This window comes from Dermacentor albipictus, chromosome 3 (genome assembly GCF_038994185.2).
Source record: "Dermacentor albipictus isolate Rhodes 1998 colony chromosome 3, USDA_Dalb.pri_finalv2, whole genome shotgun sequence".
Lineage (NCBI taxonomy): Eukaryota > Metazoa > Arthropoda > Arachnida > Ixodida > Ixodidae > Dermacentor > Dermacentor albipictus.
In genome coordinates this window covers 52,855,204-52,882,384 of record NC_091823.1, presented here as the reverse complement: position 1 = coordinate 52,882,384, position 27,181 = coordinate 52,855,204, and the positions used below count along the sequence as shown (strand labels likewise).

At 49.0% G+C, this 27,181-nt stretch overlaps 2 protein-coding genes across 8 annotated transcripts in view; both read left to right on the top strand.

The window, feature by feature from the left end:
- The window catches only part of LOC135914096 (monocarboxylate transporter 12-like), a 58,599-nt gene that overhangs the window by 30,428 nt on the left and 990 nt on the right, over positions 1 to 27,181 (top strand). The window contains exons 1-4 of one of the 5 annotated variants that reach the window (XM_065446851.2): positions 11,823 to 15,344; positions 20,851 to 21,060; positions 23,928 to 24,071; positions 24,264 to 25,352. In XM_065446851.2, the coding sequence (XP_065302923.1) occupies positions 20,883 to 21,060; positions 23,928 to 24,071; positions 24,264 to 25,352 (1,411 nt within the window). In that variant the 5' untranslated portion in view covers positions 11,823 to 15,344; positions 20,851 to 20,882. Of the gene's footprint in view, positions 1 to 11,822; positions 15,345 to 20,814; positions 21,061 to 23,433; positions 23,587 to 23,927; positions 24,072 to 24,263; positions 25,353 to 27,181 lie in introns of those variants that run through there. The other 4 variants (XM_065446850.2, XM_070535430.1, XM_070535431.1 and 1 more) reach the window with 4 other exon arrangements.
- Positions 288 to 11,689, top strand: LOC135914107 (monocarboxylate transporter 12-like). Of its 3 annotated transcripts, none has more exons than XM_065446867.2 (5): positions 288 to 2,845; positions 4,594 to 4,904; positions 5,554 to 5,697; positions 5,797 to 6,726; positions 9,037 to 11,689. In XM_065446867.2, exons 2-5 carry the CDS (start codon positions 4,691 to 4,693, stop codon positions 9,162 to 9,164), a joined length of 1,416 nt encoding a protein of 471 aa, XP_065302939.2. In that variant the 5' UTR covers positions 288 to 2,845; positions 4,594 to 4,690; the 3' UTR covers positions 9,165 to 11,689. The 3 variants fall into 3 exon arrangements, with proteins under 3 accessions (XP_065302939.2, XP_070391535.1, XP_070391534.1); XM_070535434.1 differs by having other exon boundaries at positions 289 to 769; XM_070535433.1 differs by having other exon boundaries at positions 289 to 773.

Here is a 27,181-nt window from a genome sequence, read left to right as displayed (position 1 = left end):
GCGTATGCAACATGCAATATTTCATTTTTCTACCTTTCCTTGCTTTGCTCGAATAGGTAGGCAGTAGAGCCAGGTAGATGCGTCATTCTGGCTTGGGCGTGGTTGCCACGTCCACCCGATGCCGAGGGTTGGCCACATCATCATTATCATGGTGCGCCCATGAAAAAAACGGTCCATAATCTGAACTAGCTGCTTTCTGCAATCATGAATTTTTTTTCTCTCTTGTGTTTTATTTTGTTACTTTATTATCTGTCGTAAGTGTATCTCGGACAGGCGACATCTGTGCCGTGAGGCATTTTTTTTTCTTTCTTTTTCTTTTTTTACCCTGACGGAAGTCGAGTAACAGTTGATTCCGTTACGTCCCGTTTTCCACTGTGGCAGAAAGCGGTGAGGCAGGGCGGCGTTCTCCCTGCGTACAGACAAGGCAGGTGCTTTTCAACAGCCACACGGCGGTCGAAGGCGAGCAAGTTTGCCTGCGGTATACTTTGTCACGTGTGTAGTGAGCGTCAGGGAGTTAACGTCGTGAAATTACCGGGATTCTTCTTTGCGGCGTCAGCTTAGCAGAGCAGAAGTCACTGGGTCGCACGGACACGGACAACGCAGAGAGGTCACGCGTCTCCTCCGGAAGCGGTGTTCGCCTCGTCCTCCTCGTTCCTTTTTCACGCACTTTTCGTCGCAGCGCCGTTCGTTCCGGGCCGTCTGCTCGTCGCCTCGAGTCACGTGGATGCCGCACCGGCTGGGAGGACCTCGTTGCAACAGTGGAACACAAGTTGGTTCGTCTGTGTAAACAAAACGCGTGCTTTCACCTCCATGCGCTGTGGACGAAAACGAGCAAGCAAGCTTGCTGCCGCCGTACTTAGTTTTTCTCACGCAGCGAAACAACCACAGGTTGGCGATTCGAGTCGGTAGACTATACCCCCGCTCTGCTTCGACACGTGACAATGATCGCCGCGGTGCTCTTCTTGGTGTTTTTACTGGCGCTGACTATATCATATTTATGCGATGTCTTGCTTGTACGTTACTGGTTGCATCGCCTACTTGGGCCGGAGCCCCGCATGCCTGCCACGCGTATAGCCCCCGCAAGAATCGAGTTCCGACCGGGCGAATACCGTAGGCGACCATACTTGATTGGCACGTTTTTACTGTGATGCAATGTCCGAGTCTTCAAAATGCGGTGGCAGAACTCCAGCGTGTCGCCCTGCTATATGTGTTTGTATGATACCTTGCATCGTCGGTTAGGCCGACGTGAGGCGTGTACTAGTTCCCGCATTGAAGGACTCTGAATGGACTATTGTGTGCGGCAGATGTCTCGAACGCTCTGACTGTGTGTATACTGTGAATCACATGTTTTATATTCGATGGCAAGCTGTACGCACGAACTACTTGAATGTTTCACTCCTTTCGTGTTTGTTCCTTTCTTTGTTTCACATGCCTTTTTTTTTTTTGCTTCTGACGGCAGTTATGAATTGAAAACGAGCGTGATGTGTCCGTATAGTTCGCAACAGGTTGTTAATGAGCACATGCTCTGTAGTGGATCCAGATCGGCTACAGTGACTATAGCTGCGCATGTGCCGCCGTGCCCGTTGCTTTTGCCGCTCGCCTGATCGCTCCATCTCCCGAACGTAATTCCGCACTGCGTCTTCTCTGCATCACGACAAGGTATGCAGTGAAGACGTAAAAAAATGAAGCAAAGCCCTGGGGATCCAAATTTAGCTTTACCGTGAATAGCAGTTTTGAATAGCAGTTTTGAGTTTTGAAAGCGGAGGATGAACGCGTCCGTTGGTTCGCGCACAATTCGTTCGCATCTGTGCTGCCGTGTCGAGGCTCGTGACGTCACAGGCGCGCCACTCGGAGCCGGGGACAGAGAGTGGCTGCGTTCGCTCACATATGACCCAGTAAAGCTAGGGACGTCGCCCGGACTGCGCAGTGATGCGCGGTAGCTGAAGGAAGGTAATTACTCCAGCATGGTTGGGTGTAAGATAGTGAGGGACTGCACTGGACCGGATGCGTGCGCTTCGAAAAAAAAATTCATGGAGGAAATAGTGTATGAGCCGGGAAAGACTGATTGATTGATGGGTCGTAACGTCTCAAAGCAACGCAATGACCATCGGGTATGCAACGTATAGGGGAATGCTTTGGCATAAAAGCTACCGCTCAATTTTCTTCGGTGCTCAAGAAAACAGACTATTGGTTTCATTTCACATTGTGTCATCATTTTAATAATTCACTTTAATCTTGAAGAGTCCCGAGACATAATTTTTGTCATCGTTTCCAGTTCCGTCGCATTTAGGCAATCAACCGATAAGACATTTATTGCTTCGTTTTTCAAGCTGCACCGAGACTTTATGATGTCCGAATGGCTACTTAGCTGTGCTTGTTTGGTTCTTTCTTATTTGTAATGGCGTTGTCTTTGGGAACGGGAAAAAAATAAAAATAATAGACAAAGAAGCTCCAGTTTGTGTACGCTATAGGGACAGTTTTCAAAAATGAATTGCGAACCAGTCTCGTCCGTCATTGCACAGCACCATCTGCTCAGAAAAGGAAAATAAATAAAAGCAGCTGTCGCTGGCGATGTAGGTGGTGGGAGTCGGATCACGTGACGTTTCCGTTCCCGCCAGCTGCCAGTGCTTGCACCGTTAATTCTGTACGTCAGAAATGTGTTGCTCAAAGCGATGCGTGCTCCAGTGGCAGTCTCTAGACCAGACCTTCTACAGCTTAATGCGGCCGTACTTAAGTACCACAACTGATTGTAATTCAGCCAGTTTTAGCGGCGCCGGAACATCTTTTGTGTCTGCTCAGTTTTCGCGCTTGACGAACGGTGCTATCTTGCGTGTTTCTAAAGCAGGTGAGTTTCGGAGATAGCCGAGCGTCATGCCCGAAAGGGCGTATTTGTTATTGTTTCTAGAGCTTGTAATCTGGCCAGCAGAAAGATAATAATGTCCAGAATTAGGTCACAGTAAGGCAGTCTGTAGCGGAAGACATTTGATAGCACACATATCGGTCGTTTTAGGTCGGCTGCTTTTACAGAGTATATGTAATTATGGTTACACTGCTAACCTTGAATCCCAGATATACTTTTAAGACTAAATTAAGGTACGAATCCAGTTATATTCCGGAGCTCTACAAATTTAAGAGTACCGTGCTCTTTATATCTTGGAGCCGCTTGCATGAAATATCTACTCAGGTTTGACTAAGTATAAGTCGCTACGCGTTGTGGTTGCTTATTTGCCGTGTATATACATTATATATATATATATATATATATATATATATATATATATATATATATATATATATATATATATATATATATATATATATATATATATATAGTATTGCTGGAATGGCAAAAGGAACAAAAGAAAAGGATAAAACACTTCGTTCAGGTTTTACTCCTTTGTTACAGGACAAGTCCTCTGTAAAAGGCCCAATCATGCGTAGCTTGCCCTTGCGTTATTCGAATCGTTCCATTACGCCCAACTATTACAAGCTGCAGGCTATTCTAAAGAGTGTGCACTGCCACATTTCTCGTTCGAATCGGGAGACTAAACTTCCGAGAATGGTGTCAGAGCCACATTTTTTTAACTTGTCATATATAACAGAAAAACGGCGCTGGTACTGTCATCGAGCCAATAAGGCAACATGTATCACGGGGTGCATACAATGTAGCACGCATGGCCTTGTCGTCAATTCACGCACCTGCGCATGGTTGGCTAATGACATTGCATTTGCTGATCACAATCACACACAAAAAAAATAACAATGTTTATCGGCTGCTTTCAGCACGGCTTGAAATTCGTTAACCTGTTCGTTACCGCGACGCAGTTCCGGAGGCCGACAAATAAACGGGCGCGATACCCACTGCATGTGCAAACGAGCAAGCGCCACTAGTTTTTGACGTGCGCGAGCTGTTTGGCGATTCTCCGCATTGCGTCGCAGATGCAAAGATAAAAAAAAAGGAAAGAGCGAGAGCGATTGTGTGCACTGCCAAATTGCAAGGTGTAGGCTGGTACAAGCGAACGCCTGGCGGACGTGCGCAAAAAAAAAAAGCAAGGACAGCCTTCTTACCTTTATTTGCGCACTCTAAAGCTACACCGTGGCGACAGTACACCCTCTTCTTTTTCTTGGCCTTTGGGCGATCATGAACGCCGCGCGCGCAATGAAATCTTGCGCATGCTTGAGCCGCTATCGACGGAGACGTGACGGTGCGCGGAACAATCCGAGAGATAACAAGCGATGCAAGGAGCGCTGTCGCGAAAGGAGAGAGAAAGAATAAAAATAAGTGAAAGAAAGGAGTCAAATAAGGAAAAGAACGAGCGAAAGAAAACCTCGAACGTTAAGTGCTTGCTGTCGTCGCGGCCAGCCGCCCGCTATTTTGTCGCTCGCTACAAAATAGCGCGTCGGTGTAATCAGATTTCTCCGCTCGGTGTATAACGCAAGCTCGGCTTTCCGACCCGCATTTCGACACCCTAAGCCGAAGTTAGTGGAGGGAACGCCTGAGAGAGAGTGAGAGAGAGAGAGAGAGCGTGGTGTGTCTGAAGAGACTTGGCGTTCGGCAGCAGACGGCCACGGCTGACGTAGGACGCCGCGCAGGCGGCTACCATCGCAGGTAAAACGCGACGGCTGCCATACCGACGGCGTCCAGGCTTGCCGCAGCTATAGGGACTGCTGACCGCACCGTTGCCCAGCCATGGCGGCTGGCTACGCGGTCATGCGCAAGAACGGGGTGGACTCGACCCGCAGCTGGCTGGTGGCGGTCAGCTGCTGCTGGATCAACTTCTTCTCGGCCCTCATGTACAAGTCGAGCGGCGTCGTCTACATGGGCGTGCTGCGGACGCTCAACGTGTCCCGGGAGGAGGCCTCGTGGCCACTCACTCTGCTCGCCGTCTTCATCTTTACGACCGGTAGATATGCACGCGCTCGCATTGCTCCGATAAGATTTTGCGAAATGGTGAATTTCCGGGATTCAGTGCCGTTTCTTCTGCGCATGCAATCGGGAAAGGGTGCACTTTGTTTTCTTTTGTCGCATTCGTACCCGTGTTGTTGTAATTTTTTCCACATCCGTATTTCGACGTGGTAACTGCTCCCTAAACTTTAACCGCACTTTCATAATATTTGGTTCGCAGTGGTCATGTATGCTACACGTTCCTTCTTTTTCTTTTCGTCGTACTTTCCGTGTGCTATTCTTATTGATCCCCCCTTATTGATTTGTTACAAAACTTAATCTTAAAGCCTTGGAGTTCAAAGGCCTATGGTATTTGTCAACCAATCAATCGATCGATTGGAGTTTATTTAATAGGCATAGGCTGGATGGTCAGGTGGGCTAACAGCCGCGATTGAAACTTGACCGGGCCGAGACGAAAATGCATCACGAATATCCGTCGGTCGCACCCCTTGGGAAACTGCGCACCTCCGAGACAGTGCTTGTCGACGGGAACGGATGACGTTTTCGACGGTGCACGCGGCATGTTTTTCGCTTTGCAGACGTCGGTGTCACACCGACGAAATCTTCTGCAGACTCTCTGAATACCTGGCGCGCGTGTGCCTTTCCAGCTCCTGTTGCAGGCGTTCTCGCCCTGTACATCGACATCTGGAAAATCTCGCTGTGCGGATGCCTCCTCTCGTCGATCGCGGTGTGCCTCTGTTTCTGGGCCAACAGTGTGATCCACCTCATTGTCTGCCTGGGTGTCGTGCAAGGTATACATAACACGTTCTCTTTCGGCTGAGCAACTCGGTTTCGCATGCGCATTCCTAGATGGTCCGGTCAGTGAGAGACTTTTTTTTTTCTGTTTCAAGGTTTCGCTCTCGGTCTGCTCACACTGCACAATGTGATCATCAATCAGCACTTCGAGAGGCACCGGGCCACGGCTTCGGGGATCAGCTATGCGGGTCCCACGTTCGCCTCCATCGTTTACCCCCCGCTCGTCCAGCTACTGTTCGAGCAATACGGACTGCGCGGCTCGCTGTTGCTCTTCGGCGGCATCATGATGCACGCCGCCGCCGGTGCCTTCTTGCAAATGGAGCCGAACCCGCGGAAGGCGTCGTCGTCGTACAGGGTCGTTCCGCGGGACCCTTTGCCGGAAGACGCCGAACGCTCGAAGCACCAGCTCGACAGTGCCGACAAACTCAAGGACGAAGAAACGCCGGCGCTGAATCCACCCGACTGCGGTGCCGACTTCCAGCGTGGCGCCTCGGCGTCGGACCCGGCCGTGCGGGTGGAGACGGGTTGGAGGCGTCTCGCGGACGTGCCGAATATCCAGCGCAACGTGTCGGTGCTGCTGGAGCCCATGTTCTACCTGATCTGCGCCTCGTTTGCCGCGGTGCTGTTCACCATGACCACGTACCTGACCGTCGTGGTGGACTTCGCCGTGGACAACGGCGTGTCTCGGATAAACGCCGTGCTGCTCATCTCGGCCTACTCGGTAGCCGACCTGGTGGCCCGCCTGGGCTCCGGCTGGATCTCGGACCGCGGTTTCGTGAGCCGGGGCAACATGATGGCCCTGAATTTTCTCGTGGGTGGTCTGTCGCTGTTCGCCATGCCTGTGTTCGCGACGTACTCCGGGCAGGTGGCCATGGCCGTGGTGTACGGCTGGGCCACGGGCTGCACCATGATCCTGGTGTCGGTGCTGCTAACCGAGCACATCGGGCTGGACCGGCTGCCGGTCTCCTTCGGCGTCACGTCGTTCGTCGCCGGGGCGCTGTGCCTTTCCAGGCCTCCGCTCATCGGTAAGGCTCGGTGCGGTCGTCTTGGCTGGTCTCTCGTCGTCGTCGAGTATAGGCGATCTGTGGATGCGAGTGAAATTGTCGGAACAATAACGTGCATGAGTGTCATTTGTCACCGCTTCCGTCAGTGTTCGCCATTATTACCGCTTCAAAGTGTCCGCGAATGAGTAATCTGAATCGTATATAAGCGAAAATCTTAGTCTCGTTAGGTAGTTCACCTAACTATTTGCCGCTCTCGATTTTCTTTCCTTGGCGCTATAGACAGTCAGTTACCTTTCAACTTATCCCAGGGCTCATCTCCACGTCTTCTTATTCGTGAATAGAACACAATCAATCACTCAATCCGCCACGCACTGTGTACCACTCTGCCGGACGGCAGAACGTATGGCTGCTTTCAAAGAAGGTAAATTTCGGAAGCTTCGTGGCAGTCTTGATTTATAAGTCGAATGCTCAAGACTTAGACAGAGGACAGTTTGTTTTTCCTCGTTGGCAGCAAGCTGAAGAAGGCCCTCCAGCTTCTCCCAATCAAAAAAAAAAAGGACTACCCTAAAAATATGACAGAAAGCTTGTTTGTCACGGCGGTGATTTCATTAGCCGCCGCGTTTTTGGCACAACTTCTTCCCTCACGGAACTGCTGCCAAACTTTGCACCGAAAGACGCTGCGACAGACTCCTAATTTACTTAGTCCCTACTTCCTGGAACTGTACGCTAAAATCCATTTAGCCGCAGTCTCCTGCGTTACTGCATTCGTCAGTAGGTACGCTCTTCGATCACTGTAATTTGACTGGTATGACAGTTTGTGGCGGTGCGTACTAGTAAAGTTGGTAGCGTCGGTGACGCGAACCTAAGTGTAAGCGAATACAGCTGCGGTGGAAATAGAAGCATGCATTAATTGTATTCGCTACGCATATACGTGTACATATAGGTCGCCACTGACGAAGGAGAGTGTCATGTCGAACGAGATAAGTTCACCGCTTTATCATCATCGTCATCGGGCGAACTAAGTCCAAAAACAGGCAATTCTCTTATTGCTCATAAACTCTCTTGCGCCCTCGGACTTTATGTGCATTGAAATTACCTCATCTCTACCTACTTCTTATGTTGCTTAGCATATGTATATACATTTGGTTGTACAGCGGGGATACATATTACTTTCCGTCGGAAGAAGCAATAGGTGCCTCACCCTGCGTTTATTTGATGCCACTGATATCGTTGTAGAATTCAAACCTGGATAACGTATATCACAATTAGTTTACGTTGTGTCACATCCACGCATTTGTTATCAATTGGGACAATTTTACAACTATCGCCTCGTCCACTTTTGTAAAATAAGTGGTTCATGCTCTTTTAGCTTGCGTTTTGCATTGTGTTCATTTGTACTTTGCAAGGGATTCATTAGCTACGGCTTCCGCGTTCACGTTTATTATTGATTCGAGTAAGGGGGAAAGCAGTCGCACTATATAGCGTGCGAAACTCGTACATAACAAATTACAGTTTTGTCAGTATCGGTAACATTAATCGGTAGAATTCAGTGCCCTCTCTTCAACGGACTGCTGACGCCGACGCTTCAACCTGTGATTCCCGTCAGACGCATTGCCCCAGCTTTGCCCGAGCGCGCTCCACTGTGGCAGGGTAGTGACGTCGGTCAAGAGGAACCAAGGGTACATTCGACTGGTCACTTTCGAGTGCTCTCGCGGTGCCGTTTACATTCAGCTGGTCGAGATCGACTGCTCATAACGCATTCGTCTGGTTCGTTCGGAGCGCCGTGCTCCGTGCAGCTCAGAACACTCGGAGGTGCTCTCGCCTTCGACCTCGGGAGCGCGACCGAGATGATCCAACACCATCTAGATAGCGCAAGGCATGTTCACTACGTCACGCAACTGGTCCAGAATTTTCATTGCCAAGGCTGGCGTGACGAAAGCGCTGACGTCAAAATCACTGTTGGCTACTCGGGAGCAGCCCCATTAGATTCCATGGCAGTCAGGCCACTAGCATAACGTCACGGATCGGAGTGAAAAGGCCTTGTCCTATCTAGGTGGTGTTGGATGATCTGGCAGAATTCCGGTCACGTGTCTTCTCCGATTGCACTGGGAGCAGCTGAACGTTCGGCTAGGGGCATGCTTTCTTTGACTCCAATGTCGCCCGCAAGCCGCGTGGTAACGCGGTGGTGCCAGTCGAATGTACCATGAAGCTGTTCATAGCTCAAACCTGGAACTGAGTCAAACTTAAAAGCTGTCTGCGGCTTGAGCATGGTGCCGGGTCAAGTGGCTTGGCGTATGCACGGCGTCCCATCGCGCGCTGTTGCCGTTGCAGGTCACTACCGGGACGGGTCCGGCGACTACGAAGGCCTCTTCCACGTCGTCGGCGGCTTCTCGCTCTCTCTAGCGCTTCTCTGGTTCGTCGCCACCACAGCGCTCCGCTTCCGGCAGCGGCGGAAGTGACGTGCAGGAAACCGTTTCTTGCATTTGATAACGGACCGAAGCGCCGCGTATACCTGCACGACCACGGCGTCCTAAAAACGCGCGTGTTCGTTATCCAGCACACGCAACGTGGCGTGTGGGATTGAACCTTCCGTGTGTGCCTTGTCGGTGCTGCCCGAAGGTCTGGGCCACTCCGATGTCACAAGTGTCGTTTGTGTTTCGGCGGGCCGTGTGCGATGCACGGGAGACGAGAGAAGTACGTGATTATAGGATGTGGTTTAAGGGAAACGAGAAGAGAGGTGCCATATACTTATATCTACGCTGCATATGCTACGAACAGATGTTTGTTGTTGTTGTGTTGAAGCAGTAGTGCGTTGTAGTGCAAGTATAGCGAGTCGGTGTCTTCTCCGCTTGCAGTGAAAATGAATCCGGCCACTCGAACGCGCGATTGTATGCGCAAGTCGGCTGTCTTTTATTGTTTTGTTTTTTATTCACTGTGAAGTAACTGTTGTGACCCTTGCCGTTGGTACAAAGCTAACGTTGCCTCCAAAACCTGTGAACTGCATGGGAAACATATTTTTTTCTCTCCTTGACATTGCAAGGGCGTCATTCTCGTTAAGGAAAGATGTACTGTACACTGGGTGCGGTGTATACAGTGTCACGGTGCGGAACACAACAAATACAGTGTTTGCCTAAGTTTTCAGAACCACCGAACAAAGTGACAAGAGCGGTCGCAAAGCGAAGCTCAAGAGATAGAAATGAACACTTTGCCTGTATACTTTCGGACCGTTGAAACCTGTCACTTTGCAGCCTACTAGGGTCATCGGCACACTTCCCGGTGTGTCACTGCATGCTTCTTTAGAAAGAAGCATACAGTGATTTGAAGTTTCAGGTGAAAGCTCTGCGTCTACTTCAATGCTTCTTCCGCAGTCGTTCCTTATCGGTTCACTGGTTGAATCCAAAAGGTATTGCGGTCGTAATGGCTCGCATGCGTGATTCGTTAGTATCGGTGAATTTGTGCAGTGTTGTCATTCAACTTTCAATTGGACTCTAAGAGAAATTCTAAATCTGCATAAACGTACTCTTTCGAAACTGCTTGGAATTTGTTGGCTGAAAAAAAAATTATTAGCAGAGAGAACAGACCAGAAGTCTCCTTTTGAATTTGCGGTAACGGCTCTTGTTCTTATATTTAGACGTTATACTACATGCAAAGGCCTGAAATTTCGCCATTCGTAGTCTGTGCATCTACGTTCAATTTGAATGAATCTTCCTTTGTTGAGAAACGCATTACTGGCACCGAGCAGGTGGCGTCGCTACCCGTAGTTCGTTCTTGGACCTTTTCTATGCTTACGATCGGGACGCCTCTGATCACGGCATGAATGGCCTCTTCAGTATACCAGATGGATACAGGGTGCCAATCCTATGGATACCCGAGTCATACGGATACAGGGTACATTTCAGATGAGTGCAAGAGTACTAATGGGATACTTCTCTTTGGTGTCCCTTGACTATCAGCCTACGCCAACACACTACCTGTATCAGCCGAGATGGCGTATAGCGGCTTTGGTGTTGCGCTGCTAAGCCCTTGGGCGCGGGTTCAAATCCCAGCCTTTTCGGCCGCGTTTCGATGGGGGCGAAATGCAAGAACACCCGTGTGCCGTGCATTGGGTGCGCGTGAAAAAACCCCAAGTGGTCAAAGTTAATCCGTAGTCCTCCACTGCGACGTGCCTCACAATCATATCGTGGTTTTGGCACATACAACACCATATTTTTTTTTTTACACACTACCTGCAACGCGAGCGTACGTCTTAACCTTGACAATCTGACAACGGCGGTGCTGTCGAAGCTTATGACCAACTGAGAAGCTATGTTTACGTTACTACACAGGCGTATTGTATGAAATGAAAAACTGCACGTGCAGCAACAGGGGCCTGACCATCGTTACTGTTTCTATCGAGACAGCACTCGGTCACTGCCGTCATGATTGCCTGTTGAATCCGTTGTAATAGTAGAAAATGTATGTTTGCCAAACAAACTATCAGTTCAGTTCATAAGCGACTGTTGTGCCATTGCTCACAAGCGCCTGCGGGATTTATACGGTTAACTGACCGGCGTAGTATAAAGCTTATCGAGCTCGTATTGTAATGGGCATGTTGTGTAGCGCAGCAAACACAAGGACGCGAGTAGAAACGAAACGTGGAGCACAAGCGCTTGCGTCTGTGTTTCGTTTCTTCTTGTGTCCTTGTGTTTGCTGTGCTACGTTGCATGCCATTCTACGGCGATCAACCAACAAGCCCACATCCTACGCCTCCGCCAACACGCCTACGCCTACGCCATTGTAATATAGCGACATTGCGCGTTTTCTTCTAGCAAAACAAAAGCAGTATTTTTTCATTGAGCTTTTGAGCCCGAAGCGGTGTATGGTCGCGACAACTTCCTGAATGTCTTCTCTGACTTGTACAAGAGTGTGTACCTTGTATCTGCTCTCTTGAGTAAGCGCATGTATACGGCTTCTTCAGCTGTGTACAATATACTCGTATACAGACTGTTGTGTTGCTGTGAATATATCTTTTCTGAGTATCCGGCTGCGGATGCCCGAGTTGCTTCCGGGTCTTACGCCTACACATGTAAGACTTGTTTCACATGTCTTTGAATGAAGCAAGGAAGAGAGAGAGAGAGAGAGCTAACTTATATCCGGCTAGCGGGTGGCTGTGACAAGTACTATGAGGAGGGGAGAAATGATGTGTTGATGTTATTGACTTTGGTCACCAAGTATGTGTCCAATATTGTTCAATTCTCCAGGACGGATTCGCCACTGTGACGCAAGGGTTATGACGCCTAGACTGTATTTAAATACGTGTGGTGCTTCTCTTTGCCCATGCACCTCTCATCAGCATTCTTCCCTCGACAAGCGTCATACATCGACATCGTCGTCATGACACTGAACAGCTGACAGCTGCAGGCGACGAGACTGCGATATCATGTGCTACTGCTGCTACCTCACTAAGCTCAAACTAACTTCATTTAAATTCCAATGTTGTCATGAGTGTGCGCGGACTTCTTTCTCTACATTTCTTTCTTTTGGCACTCGCGTATAAAAACAAAGAAATAAACAAACAGACAAACCGAAGCATTACTCTTAGGTGATATTTAGAAACACTATCAAAACTTATACCAACATAAATATAAGGGCTGCCTTAGACAATAACGAATGGTGACTGACCACGTTACGTGAGCGTGCTTGCTCTAGTACCTTACGAAGATAAGCGATGTGCTTCAATGAAAAAAAGAACAGAAAAGGCTGTGACTTCAAGACTGATCATAACAGCGCATCATAGCTCCTGACGTCACCTGTCTTTCAGAAGTATTGCTCTCTTTCGCCAGCTGTCTGACATTCGATGACTTCTCGGCACGGCGCTATGGGAAACAAAATTTCGTACTGCAGTATTTAAGGCTATATTATTTTTAGTGGACGTATCCTGACGCACGCTGGGGCGGATACATAAGCATTGATTAGGACACAGAGAAGTTGAAACAAATAGAAAAAGAAATGATGAAGTTGAAACGGGCTGTATTTCTTTAAACAAGCCGTGAAATAGTATATGTGGCTCAACAGTGCCGTCTTCTACATAAGTGCATGCTTAATACGTCTCTGCTCTGCAGGGAGCGTTAATAGAATGCGCCTCCTTCCGCTCTGCCAGATGGCTTTGATGATCATCACTATGGATGTTCCGCCAGGCGAAGATGAACACGTCGTTGAAGGTGATCAATTGCAAGTACTGCTGCACGTATCGGAACAGAAACTTTTGTGTTCATTACTTCTCTGCTGGCTTTAACCAGCTCGTGATAACTCACTAAATGAACTTTGAATGGTGAAGTATTCATTCAAAAGCACTTTATTAATTTTTGCGGAAGAAGGTTGGTTACTAATGGAGAAAATAAATCCAAACTTCTTTCTCTGTTTTTTTTTTCTCAAATTTCGCGCAGAAACTTTTACGGCATTGCGTCTATGTGACATCGCGGTTTCAATATTTTCTCTTTCTTGGGCCTCTCTGGTTCGAGAAGAGTTCTGGAACGCCGTTGGTATGAATCTTTTGTTCTTTTTAGGATGCAGCACGGTGCACTTTCTTTACCGATACTCGGAAGATGCGAAAATCCATGACGTCGTGACGAGCTGGTTGCGGGAACTTTAGTGTAGCGCCACCACCTCCGTCTACAGATTTTTACGTGTTTCGTGCCTTTAAAAGCTTCCTCTCATGGAAATTAGTGTGGCTGTTTTGCTATTGTGTGAGGATGAAGAGACATAGGAAAGGTCGGGCTGTCAACCAGACTCGCGTACAGTTTGCTACCCTACACAGAGGAAAGGGGTGTTAAGGGATGAAAACAAATTGGAGGGAGGGAAGTATTGTCAAAACGAACACATGGGGCTCCCTATCACGTACACATCTGGTCACCAAGGCCGGTCGGTTTGGTAAAGTGAAGTAAGCGGCTCATGGGGTAATACTCGCTCAACGTATCGATCCCTAGCACAGAGTATAAACACATGAAGCAGGTAAACAGTAAAAAGGAAAGTCAAGCGTCAGAGATCGCGCGTCTCTGTCTGCATCCTTGTTCTTGTTCCCCTGTTTCGCGTTCTTCTACTTTGCGCCAGAAACCGATGTGTTTAGTCAGCCCAAGCACCAACTTCCCCATGAGCAAGTTCTTTTAGAGTATCATGGGGTCATAGTCTTAAGAATTTTGTCTAGGAAAATGGTATACGATCTAGCCCGTTGACGCATGCAGTCCTACGAATGTCGCGTTCGGCAGAAACGCACTTTACTGACGCAGCTTATTTTAATATTCTTCGTTTACCCGCCGCGATCACTTAGCGGCTATGGTGTTGCGCTGCTAAGCACGAGCCTGCGGGCTTGAATCGCGGCCGCGGCGGACGCATTTCGATGGGGGCGAAATGCAAGAACGCCCGTCTCCCGTGCATTGGGGTCACGTTAAAGATCCCCTGGTTGTCAAAATCAGTCCGGAGGGCTCCACTACGGCGTTCCTCGTAATCAAATCGTGGTTCTAGCACGTAAAACCCTAGAATTCATTCATTCAACGTTATTCGTTTAGTGTCCCTTCAATGGAGTTCTTGGTTCGTTGTGTGCTTAAAAATTTGCTTGCACGAACTCCATATTGTCGATTAGGCCACTTTTATACGCTTACGGCTAAACGAGGCATAGACAGAGGAAAAAAGACAGAAGCGGAGTCAGTACGTGATAAGAGACGGAATTACTAACAATAACGACTGTGAAATCCGACAGCGAGATGTGGTTGCGAAACGCTTCAAGCGGGCCTCGCAGAAGCTCGCAAACCGTCTAATACTTCGGCAGCAACACAAACGACTTCGGTTAGGTTTTTGTTGTGTGCGACAAGGGCTTTTATTGCTTTTTTTTTCTCTTTCTTTTTGTCTCTGTGTCGATTGCTTGTCGCCAGGCGTCAAAAATACTATCAAAGCGTTGTCATATTGCAACGTTGCTTCCGCGCTAGCAATCATCTTTCTTTCTTTCCTTCTTTCCTTCTTTCAAGGTTAATAATAATATTTGGGGTTTTACGTGCCAAAACCACTTTCTGATTATGAGGCACGCCGTAGTGGAGGACTCCGGAAATTTTGACCACCTGGGGTTCTTTAACGTGCACCTAAATCTAAGCACACAGGTGTTTTCGCATTTCGCCCCCATCGAAATGCGGCCGCCGTGGCCGGGATTCGATCCCGCGATTCTTTCAAGGAAGCGCTGTAAGTGTTTTGCTGGTTGGTAACCAGTGGGCGCGTGCGGCGACGCTTCTATTGCGCTTTTCATGCTAACGCAGCCTGCTCGTGCGGGCATATATGCACGCAGAACAGCTCTGCCGGCAAGTCGCACATGCGGGCTTGCGCCACCGGAAAGCGAAAACAAATCGAATAAAGAACAAAAGCATTTGCGAGTCACTGTTTCCTGCTCGTCAGCGAGGCTTGAGCGCGCAGTACACACGCTGTGCGACGTGCCTGCCTCACCTCGACGTCGCCGCAAACGCCGACCACACGCTTGCAGCTGTTCGCGTCTCTTCATTGAAAATGGCCGCGGACCAGTGTGTGTGTTCCTGCAGAGAAAAATTTCCGTCGTCACTGACGTGCTTGTGAGAGAGGAACTGTGTCTTCCTCGGATTCTACCGTGATTCTCAGTGCCGGTAAGATATATATACGACCATCCATCTGCGTTAATTCTCTCCCCCCTTATATCCTTAATTTCCTGTTGCTTTATAAACCGGGGGATCAAGAGGGGTCAGATATTTGCACTGCCCACAGCTCGGCACTTCGTCGGTAATTTCGCAATGAAAAGAGATAAAATTAGAGGGTCGCCCAAAACAGTGAAACCAGGCACAAGTTCGTGTTCGAGACTTCGACGCCGAGCTCGAGCTCGGAGCCGAATAATTAGACGAGAATGAACAGAGCTTTTGCTTCCCTTTTTTTCCTTTTTTTTTTTACAGTGAAGCCAAGGTAAATATACCTGGTAGCGAAGCTTCCATAGGAGCCCATACGTTCAAAACATGGCGGTCCATCACCAGTTCATGGGGCTTAGCGCCATCTGTATGTGGTGGGAACACTTCCGGCGGAAGAAAAAATAACGTGACGCCATGTCCGTTAAAAGCAGAAGTGACGTCATTTTGTTTTCGAAGGCGCGAAATTTGTTTTGTTGTTCTTCATTTGGAGCTATATATTCAAATGCCCTGCCATTCGACTTGATGGGCGTTTCGAGCTTTCAGCGTGGAAAGCGATGCAGGAAAAGGCCAGCCGTGCGGTTGTCGAAATCGCATCCCTGCACAGAACATACTTTCTTTGGAGGCCGACGAAAGCTTTAGGAGTAGAGTGCAGATCCTATTGTCGGATGGCAAGCCCGTCGGCCAGCGCAGTCGCACGAAAACAACTACACAATTATCTGGTGGTCGTAACTCACTACTTTTGACTGAACAGATTAAATAGCAATGAAACTACCCGCGTCACCAAATTCAGACAAACTTCGACAAGCAAGAAAGCACAAATTGTGAGGGGGGGCGTATTTCAAGAGGTGATACGAGTGCGCCTTTCTGCCCATTTCAAGACCTGCATTGCACTGCGAGTGATAGTGGCGTCAACGCCCCCTGTAGCGATGGGCGCTGAAAAGAAATGCATTTATTAACAATAATAAAATTAAACGTATTTTCTTAACTCATCACGAATATATAAAATTGACTAGGAATTTTATTTTCGTTGAATGAATCTAACTGTGTCTCGTTTGAATTAAAAAAACGCGTTTTTCTTTCCCAATGTTTGTTCCCTCCAAACATAGTCGCGCTTCAATCGCTGCTCCCATAACCCCCCATGCTGATGTCGGTGACAATCTGTACTGAACCGCTTTTCGCCCGAAGCTTCGCGACCTATTTGAATCGACCTTGGTGAAGCTGTTTGTGGCTAGGGTTCCATGCATTTTCTTTCTCTGCCAACAAAAATTATCATCATCAATGCCTCATACCGCCGTAACACACATACCGCCGCAAGCCCATGCAAGCCTTATCTGCCCATGACGCTCGTCATCGCAACGAGCGTTTTCTGGTGTCGATGAGGAATTAACTCGTCGTGAATTTTTTGTACTTTTCGCACATGTGGATGTGTCCACTTTCTTGTAATTTTGAGAAGGCAATGACAAGCAATGACTTCCGCCAATTTTAATGCACTTCTTATAGATTCTTTTTATATTTTTCGGAACCTGTCACGGCATTCAAGGGGTTAATCCGAAGTCTCCCAGTACGGCGTGCGTCATTCATGTTCAGATTGGGGTTTTGACACGTGAAACACAGGAATTAAATTGAAGTTTGAACAGCGTTAAGAACGACTTTCGAGTTTCTAAATCGATAGCCCTTCGCCGCAGGTTCTCTTGGCTGTTTGGCCGCTATAGTTCGCTCCAGTTGCGCCCGCCCTTGAACTCACCGGCCTGGCACGAGCTCAACTCTAACGCCCGTCCTCTGGCTTCCACTGTGTCCCGGGCGGGCTTCGCTTTCGCTGCTCGCTCGCCCTACTGCATGGCGCGGTACGAGCTCACTCGCCCCACGCAACGTCGTCGAAGCTCGGCACGCGAACGTAACAGTCGCACGACTTTCTGCGCGCGCAGGTGGTCGTGGATAACTTGCATTTGCCTTGTTGACGTGAATTCGAAAGTGACGCTGGCACACTGAAGCGAAGCCGGTTACATTCCTTCTCGGAATGTAACCGGCTTCTGACAGCTCCCATTCGAGCGTCAGATTTTAGTGCGACGGAGTGTAGTCATACATAATCTTGCAGCAGCTTAGTGTGCGTGTGCGTGTGCGTGTGCGTGTGCGTGTGCGTGTGTGTGTGTGTGTGTGTGCGTGTGTGTGTGTGTGTGTGCGTGTGTGTGTGTGTGTGTGTGTGTGTGTGTGTGTGTGTGTGTGTGTGTTTGTTTGTTTTAAGACGTGCACAGTTCCACAGGCATGTGCGTGTGGCTTGTCCTGCAGTAACATAGCAGGAACATAGCGGGAACATGGCCCTGGAGATAGAGATGCACACAGAAGGTTGTGTGGTGTTACAGCCTTCGGTAATGTTTGCAGGAGCCGACAACTGCACAGTGTGCACACTTTTCTAGGCCGCCGTCCTGTACTGTACCGTCACGCACTCAACGCGTTTTGGAAATTGCGCACATTTTTATATTTTGTTTCTCCTTTTTTATTTTCGCTGATGCGCCTGCTTTGCCGTAGGCGCGATGTCGTGAGCTTCGCCAAGCATTCTGGAGCTGTTGGGCCAGACCCGCGAATATCTGCGGCACAAACACCGATGCTGTATTTAGATCTTCTCTCCCTTCACTTTCTAACTTTACTTGTGTCACTTCATCTTTCTTACCTCGAACTTTTTTTCTTTCACGTTTTACTGTTTTCACTGCTTGTCGCCTTGAGTATACTTGTTTATTTCAAAGTGCTGGAGTGCGTGGTTTGGACTAAACATGTTTACTGTATAAAGCCGGTATACACTTTCTTACTATACTCAGTGGTCATCGTACTTGGCTCGGTCATTTCATGATGAAGTCGTGGTCATTTCAGTCATGCTTGAGCACTTTGTAACGGCTGCGGTTTGGAACAACTGACGAGTCAGCTGGTCATTCCTGAATGTACTGCTCATTTGTGCTGAAAAAAAAGAAGACCATAAGTGTTTGCTAAGGCAGTGGCTGTGTCCCCGTTCAAATGCCATTAGTGTGCCTTGGTAGAGTGTTGTGCTTCTTGTTAAGTTATTGAAATGAAGTAAGTTCTGCAAGGTCTTTGTCACAGCAGTGGCGCCATTTTCTGTTTCTCACGCTCACCAATAAATAATAAGAAATTAAGTGCAACATGTCTACTAACAAAATATAAAAAATAAGATAGAGAGATAGAGAGAGAGAGAGATGCGACATACTGGGCATCAATTTTGACAACCTAATTGTTCTCTTCTGTTCGCTCTTGTATGCCGGGGTTCCGTGACAACCGGGAACCACGCACACGATATATATGGTGTCGATCTCTCCGGCTTTACAGTATGGTAGGAAGACTGGTTTATTAATATTTAACGAAAGGGGTTTAACGCGCGGCGCCTACTTCAGGACCCATTCCGTCGGGGAGTTTGTAAGAGAAGGCAGCCGGAGCGTTCAAGTGTCTCCCTCTCGAGACTGACTAAGTAGAAGCTCCGGCCTCTTTTGCTCCGGCTGCTTTGGCCCACACTGGATTCGCTACACAGGAGGTGTATGCAGCGGTACGTACGTTCTCGAACGCGCTGCTCTTGGCTCGGCGGTAAAGCGAGCGGCCGGTCGCCGGCAACTGGCAGACAGTCCTCTCGGTTGTCATATATATATAGCGCGCGGCACCCGATCCACCGGGCACGATGGAAGTCGACACGCTGCGTATTCTCTCCTTGCGGTGGCGGGTCGGTGCTGTCTTGTTCATTGACCCGTACGTGCAGAACTCCACGGAACGCCTCGTCTGGTGCTTGTGTAAGCTGAATACCCGCGTAGCTTTCCTGTGGGAGCAATGGGAGGATAACTTGCTCATAGCGTTGGCGCAGCGTCGCGTGAAGGTAGCGCCGATGCTCTCACGTGGTTTGTCTCAGGACCTCGATGATTATAGCTCTTAAATCAACAAAACGCCGCAGCCACCGAGATGCAGTGTAAAGAAAAATAAGCGTTCAATGCTCCGGAACGCTCGTTTAAGTAATTTTCTGCAATAGCTTTAATTATACACTGCACAGTTAAATTTTTTTTCTCTCGTACACCACCCACACCGTGCTTCCTATTTCAACGAAATATAAACAACACAGGCTCAATTTAGTTCACCGAGAAGACCGACAAAGAGCAACGCGCCTTGCATAACGCATGAAGATATGGAGAAAACTAGCATTGAGTAATAATTCTCAAAGCACATTATCACTCCAGACACCTTGAAATTTCGGTACGTCTCACCCCATTCTCTCTAAATATAAAATTTCTGCTCCTTTCGATTCTCCCAGGAAGGAGGCAGCGTTTTATTTTTTGTAGCCGTTATCACGCCTCTAAACAGGTAGAAAGCGACAGATTATTAATTTTCATTTAGCCTCTAATTAATCTACACACTCCGAAATGTTGCCTCCACATCGCACCTATAGCACGCCACTTATTTCCTCTATAATAAATATAAACCCAATGAATAATCTAGTCTTTTCGGGTCACCGCGAGAACACGCACATCGCGCTTTTCAGCGCTTATATAGTCGCACCAACAGATAATATAATGAATTGGTGTAGGCACTGGACAACAAAAATCAACTCTTGCGTTATTCTGAGGAGAGGCTGTCCCGGACTTGGCGGTTTTGCACTGTCGCACCTGAAAAGGCATTTTTAGCGCGTGTGGCCCCACTGGGCGAGAGTAGACAACTGGTACAATGACGTATGAAGATAAATATACTAACAATCAATCGTCCTCACAGCCGCTCTCCCTGACGGACCACAATGGCGTTATGGTCCTTGCACCTTCTCTTAACGGGAGCGCAGTATATATATAGCTACATCAACCGTCGCCGCAGTAAAAGCTGTCGTCTGTTTTCTTTTCGTTTTATGTCTTTCTTTCTTTCTGTCTCTGTGTGTAGTTTACGGCCGGTGCTCGCAGAGGTTTTCTTACCCGTGGGGCTGCTTCGAAGACAGAAGGCGCATTCTTGCTCCGTCACTTGGGGGCATATCAGTTGCAGCAGGCATTATTGCATAAGCGATAAGCCAGCGGGCAGTGTTTTTTGTCGTTCTGTAGTGAGGCGTCGCATCCGACACTGCGTCACGCTGAGCGCCGAAAATGATCGGGCCGATAACACTGCGCCGGATAGCTGTCCGGATGCACGAAAGCTTTGAATCCAGGCCCTGCTCGGTGAAGCGCGATTCGATTCGAGAGACGGGACATTCAACGGAAAGGCGAAGGGAAGCGCAAACGAGACGCTTGCAATGTACCCCCCCCCTCTCTCTCTCTCTCTCTCTCTCTCTCTCGCATTCGATCCGCAAAGTCATCTATCGTATGTCTTTCGCAACGTACTGTAGTCCGCACGCTGCGTCTGTGACTCCTGGTTGACAGACCGGAGGCGTTGTGGCAGATACAAGGTCGCGATAAGTGCTCCTCGTATCCTGGAGGGTGATAAACATCTTTCGAGGGGGGGCACCTTGCAGCCGAAGGAGCGAGGAGAAGCTGCGAAGGCACGATGGACTCGCCAAGGAGCTGGGCGGTCGCCGCGGCGTGCTGCTGGATAAACGTGTTCACTTTCGCCCTGGTCCGTTCGGCTGCCGTGGTGTACGTGGCGCTGCTGCGGGCTTTTCCGGTGACCAGGGAGCAGGCGTCCTGGCCCGTCAACCTGTCCGTCGTCTGCTACTTCCTTACAGGTGCGCGTCCACTGCGACTGTCGCTGTTCTTTATCGTTAGAGCTGCGAAACTAACCGTAGAAATAAATAAAGCAAGAAAGTGCCCTCAGTTCGAGATTGACGCATCCAGACACCACCTTGCGTCACGGGGCATCAATACACTGCGGCGCATTGTTCTGGCAAACGTGGCCCAGACTCGGGCAACGACCTCGTATGATACGCCCAATTTTCCAAAGCCTCGGAGGGAGAACAGTGCGTTTGTATTGACCCTCATAAGGTTTACAGTGCTATATCCTCAAGGGGGCTATTTCACGGCTCGAAGTCAGCTGTGGTGTCACGAGCGAAGAGTGTGGTCTCGAGTATGTTTTGATGGGTCATAGATGTGCGGTTGTTCTTCAGGACGAACCATGTGTACTTCGGGCTCTAACTTTCTAAAGCGGCACGCACGAAGGCATGACTGCTGAGTAACTCAACAAGTATATTGATAATAATAATGCTAGTGATATGCATCGCCTTATATTAAGCTGCTCGTGTCAGTGCGCGCAACACAAACTCTAGCAACATATATAGGAGTGCAGACTTTTGAGCTAGTGGGATTGATTAGTCACTGGGACCACAGCGTTCAGGTGGCATGGACAAGGAAGAACGACAAGGGCGGACGGGCGCCCGCCCTTGTTCGTCATTGTCCTCCGCATAAGAGCTGTGGTCCCAACAACTGTAGCAAGATACGGGCCGGTTAAAATACCGATAACCGCTAGACACGTGTGCATCGAAACCATTTTTTATGCGAAGCATATTACGAGAGCTCAACCCAGCTCCTCAGGCGCGGCGGTGTCGCCTTCAATACCACGTGACACCGTGACGTCACGACAGAGGAGAAGTGGCTTTGGCTCAACTCTTGCAAGATGGGCTGGGTGGGAATCGAACCAGGGTCTCCGGAGTGTGAGACGGAGACGCTACCACTGAGCCACAAGTACGATGCTTCAAAGCGGTACAAAAGCGCCTCTAGTGAACGCGATGTTGCCTTAGAAACGATCTGTTTCTAAGGCTCAGGCGTGCGTCGCTTGCTCAGGCGCACATTTCGTTGCCGCGCCGAACGCTGCGTTGCTCGACGCTCACCGCGTCCAATGCGGGGCGCGTAGTCGCTGCGCCGTAGCTCATTGTCTTACACCCCTTGGCGGGTCGACGGGAACGCTGTCGCGTTCCACTACTGAAGGCGAAGCAGAGTAACGCATGAGTTGTTTCTTCGTCTAGCCGAACCAAATATAGCCAAGCAACAGCAGTTCACCAGGCTAAACAGTGGTTCAACAACTAAAATAAAGGCTAGTATGCTTCGCATCCTGGGCTTAACCTTACCTAAGCCACAGCCATTTTTTTTTATTCAACGTGCAGTGCCTGCTAGGAGTGAGAGAGAGAAAAGGGCTGGTCCTTAACTGGTGGCTAAAATATAGAGAGGCAGTTCTCGGTTTCCGTAGCCGGTGCATTGTGCGACCAGTACTCTTTTGAAATATAACGGCTCACCGCCGACACCCACGAGCGTTATGTTATCACGATGTTTACGACAGTCATATAGCCGCAGCGTCTAGTGCAACGTTGCTATCGTACCGTCGCGGTCTCCGAGATTGTCCTACGTTGCAGATTTCCGTGTTCAGCGATAGCCGAGAGCCCAGCAGTGAGTTGCATTGCGTTTCGAGCGTTTTTCCTTCACATAAGCAAGAATGATGCGTTAGGGAGATGCATTGCACGACTGTATCAAACGGGGCCCCTCCTCCACTCGCCAAAGACGCGCACCTTCCATATATTGTCAAGTGGTAGTGACGTTCAAGAACGCAGTAGCAAAATTGAGAATGGCGAAGCTAGCGTTTTATTAGGTGAACCTGTGCCCTCAAAAACTTGCTGCACTCAAAGAACAACGAGAGCGGCGAACATAGCCGGCGATCGGCTAAAATCTGACCCGCCGTCTAGCGCGTCTGCTTTTATACATGAGGCATCGAAGTTTGCAGAGCAATCGCTGGTGCCCGCGTGTCTTCCAGAAAGTTCTACATAATTCGCGTCGCACATGCAATCAGATTACGCAAGCTTCGGTGAAAATAGACAGCAGATAGAACCACCGATAAGATTCGAAAAACTTCCGATATATACGGGCGTGTCTACGCTGAACGATAACATTTGTTAGACTGTGAAGAGCGGCCACCCGGAAAAGATAAACAAATATACACGTGTCAATATAGACCTTGCACGAGCAAACAGGTAATTCGAGAGGTACTTATGTTTCAAGCATGCTACATGACCCGTCGCCATCCTCACGCGAAAGTCGATGAGCATAGTGCTAGCGGTGCTGTGTCGCTGGACAATGGGTCACTGTCGTTTTTATGAAAACATCTGGCGACGTCATGTTTCGGGGGAGTCGCGCCGGCTGTAGCCATATTTCGACCCTTGTCACGAGTACATTTAACGGGCATTTGTAGACCGCAGTAATGCGGCGTAGCTTAATATTCATGACAGCCAGGCTTACCACACTGGCCAAGGCCGTGTTGACCATAGTTCGTACGTATGAGAGCATCATAATTACGTATTCCGGCCTCGCCACTTTTCTTTCTTGAAACCCCTGATTGAGTAAGCCTTGCAAGATAAGAACTTGATGATAGAACTTTGATTATTTACGAAGGAATTCGTTGTCTCGTTAAGACTGCATCCTTTCCATTGGCTACTCTGTAGAAGGGTCGTTAATGCGCCTTGTGTCGATCGTAGCATAGTACGCCATTGCTACGACAGTCGCCAGCTGTGGCCCACTCAGCAACGTTACAATTGCTGAGGGGCGCAATTGTCTTTTGAAAGTGCCTGTTACCACAGCTCCCGTGTGCTGTTCATTTATTTGGTGGTCGCAGGTCCTATCGCTGGCGTGCTCGCGAGGTACATCCCCATTTGGAAGCTGACGGTGATAGGATGCCTCGGTGGTTCGCTGGCCGTATGCGTTTGCGTGTTCGCACAGTCGATGATCTTCCTGGACATCTTCCTTGGCGTCACCCACGGTGAGCGCATTCTTTTCATTTGTCGGCCATCGAATCTGTGGTCCCCAAGTGCAAGAACGAAATGGAATGGCAATATAAGATCGATGCAGAAACATTGAATGCTTAGCTACAACGTCTGCATAAAAGGAAATGAACCGAAGGAGTCTGTGACGTCAACTTGCTGATTCGTTCGTCTCATTGATTCAAATGCAGGGACGTGCATCGGCCTGCTGGCTCTCTTCAGCGTCGTGATCAACCAGCACTTCCACAAGTACCGCGCCATGGCGTCCGGAATCAGCAACGCGGGCTTCACAATCGGAGGTCTCATCTTTCCTCCCGTCATACAGTCGCTCGCAGACTATTACGGCATTCGCGGTGCTCTTCTACTCGTCGGCGCCCTCATGCTGAACTCGGTGGCAGGAGCTTTTCTGCAGCGCACTACGCCGAAAGAGCAACCGGAACCTCCACTCAGGGGCGATGACGCGCCCAGCACCGGCGATACGGAGCAATGTCCAGATGAAGAAGACGCCATGATAAAAAGGCGCGAGGAATTCGAGGATAATAGCTTCCGCGGGAACGTTGCAGCGGTCACCGGAACTGAGTTTTCTGATGCAATGGATGAGCCTGGAACAGACGGAGCTGGCGAAGCCAACGGAGTTCATTTCCAAATCAAGAGTTCAGGGACGAAAGGACACGAAGTGGACAGTGATGAGGAAGATGATGACAGCGCGAAATTGTGGGTGCTGGTTGCCCAAGGTTCCACCCAGCCAAAAGCTGTTAAGAATCTTACGCCGGGAGTTGCAATAAAGAAGGGCGCACCAAGTAGCAAGAATAGTCCGCTGCTATCGTTCTTACTGTTTCCAGCGTTCTATCTGATCTCATTTTCGTTGTCGGTAATAGCGTTCAATATGAGCACATACATGACCGTCATTGTCGACTTTGCTGTGGACCGTGGCGTTTCCAAGTGGAACGCCGTGTACCTGATATTTGCCTACGCCGTAGCTGATCTGCTGGCCAGACTTGGCTCCGGCTGGATTACGGACAGAAAGTACCTACTGAAGAGCACCATGATGGGCTCGCACTTTGTGCTGTGGGGCGCCTCGCTCTACGTGATGCCGTTATGTAGCCAGTACTACTGTCACGTTTCCCTGTCCATACTGTCCGGTTGGTGCAACGGCTCGACACTAATACTCATTGCGGTGTTCTTCATGGAATTAGTGGGCATCGACAAACTGGGCGTCTGCTTCGGCATCGCGACAACGTTCACAGGGCTCCTGGGCCTCGCGAGACCACCGCTTATAGGTGAGCGTAATCAGCTTCTGCGCTTGCACTGCGGGGGGAGCTTGAACCATGCGCAGAGGACATACGCAAGATGAAAGCATCAAGAGCGAGCGTGAGCCAACGACCAACTTTGAGCCGTGGCGCCATGCTCGAAGCTAGAAAGACCATTGAAAAATATATTTCGTTTAAGCGCGCTAAGCGCTGCTTAGCGTCCTTTAATGAAACGTATACTCGGCCATTCCGGCGTTACGCCACGACTCAAAGCGCCGAGGCGTCTAACCTAATCTAGAAGATGTTGCGTGAGCAGAAGTCTGCCATCGATCATGACTCGGGGTCTAAGCGTTACCTTCTCCTTAAGTTGACGTCGGGCGCCTGGCTTTCGCTATGCCGTCTTGAACAAGACAAAGGCCTGGTTCAGAGGAAAAACAATTGCAACAAATGTATCTTAAATGATAAACATTATTTATTTATAAAATGATTAAAAATATGCACCTGAAGATCGTCAAGAACAGGTGGAACCATGTAGAACAATTCATATATGCTATCGCAACGTCGACTTGGAACGGTAAATCTTAGCACAAACTCAATTTTTAAACAGCAAAAGAGAAAAAATATTTAGAGCAAGCAGTCTACTGAATCCAAAGCGAGTGACATACATAAACCGGGCGTGGCGACAGTCCGTCCACACTGACTACAGGTGTTCGGCATCGGGACAGGATGTTGGCGGCGTTGTTTTCTCGTGAATTTGCCGGCTGGCGTTTATCCACCGTCCCCGGAGCAGAGTGCTGAAGTGCCGGATTGGCCCGGTTTTTTAAGCTCCTCAAGGTGTCGATATTCACCTCTAGCCGCATCCCGCGCATACACGAACCGTACGCGTGCGCACTGGCTGCCACCGTAGTTCACACCCTACACCGGCGGTCGCCCACACTCGAGGACAATGCAAGCACACGCGAAACAACAGTCACGGGCGCAAACAGTTCCGTGTAGTTCGAATGGCCTGCTACTGTGGTTCAAGACTCTGCTGGTGGTCACCTTCAGTGGCGAGCAGTTTAATGATGGACAAAGCAACTCCCACCGACGCACACAGTTAGATCACCTTCGCTGCCGTTCATACAAACACAAACAAGCCTAGACTTGCGCTTGCGCTCTTAAAGAAGGGAACACTTTTGTAGATTTGCGTACACTTGTGGATAAAAAAACGAGAGAATAAGAAAAACATGCTACTTTCCTGGGAAATTTTGGCATACCGCGACTTTTGTGACAGCCATGATCATCTAACTTGTCGATGTACAGAGGACGCTCACACAAGTTAAATTCTCGTTTTCAGCTCTCGTCGCAGAAGGATATAGGTGACGGCGTTACTGCATGCCGTATGCATGCGTAAAGTATGGAGTAATTCGCGCTACTGTAATCTAGCGCGCTTGATAGACGTCCCGGGAAACACTGGTAAAGTCATCGCAGGCTGCATATGGGAGACACTTTCTAGATTAAGGTAGGTAGACAGCAAGAATCTATTTCTTCGTTCATAATCACTCCTCGCGAAACACTACAGTGCCGTGCAGAAAGTAGTCTTCCACGTCCCACACATCCTATCGCAATTCTTTTTGTTATCTATTCATTTTGCTCGACGTCATTGCATGGCTCGCACCGCATTGTTGTCGGGACAAGATAGGATCGAACAGAAAGAATCGTTACAAAAGGCTGTTCCATTTTCTTTTTATCACTGCAATATGACCCTAAAAAGCCCTAGTGGTTGAGCGTTTGACGCTAAACCCATAAAGAACACTTTAGCGCATAACACTATAGGAGAGACAAGAATAGAAACAGGACAACACGGTACACCCCTTCCC

Excerpts from the sequence above, each read along its gene's own strand:
- LOC135914107 (XM_065446867.2), top strand. The coding sequence starts at position 4,691 with ATGGCGGCTGGCTACGCGGTCATGCGCAAGAACGGGGTGGACTCGACC. Across the intron at positions 5,698-5,796 it reads CTGCCTGGGTGTCGTGCAAG|GTTTCGCTCTCGGTCTGCTC; the intron begins GTATACATAACA and ends TTCTGTTTCAAG. Across the intron at positions 6,727-9,036 it reads TTCCAGGCCTCCGCTCATCG|GTCACTACCGGGACGGGTCC; the intron begins GTAAGGCTCGGT and ends TTGCCGTTGCAG.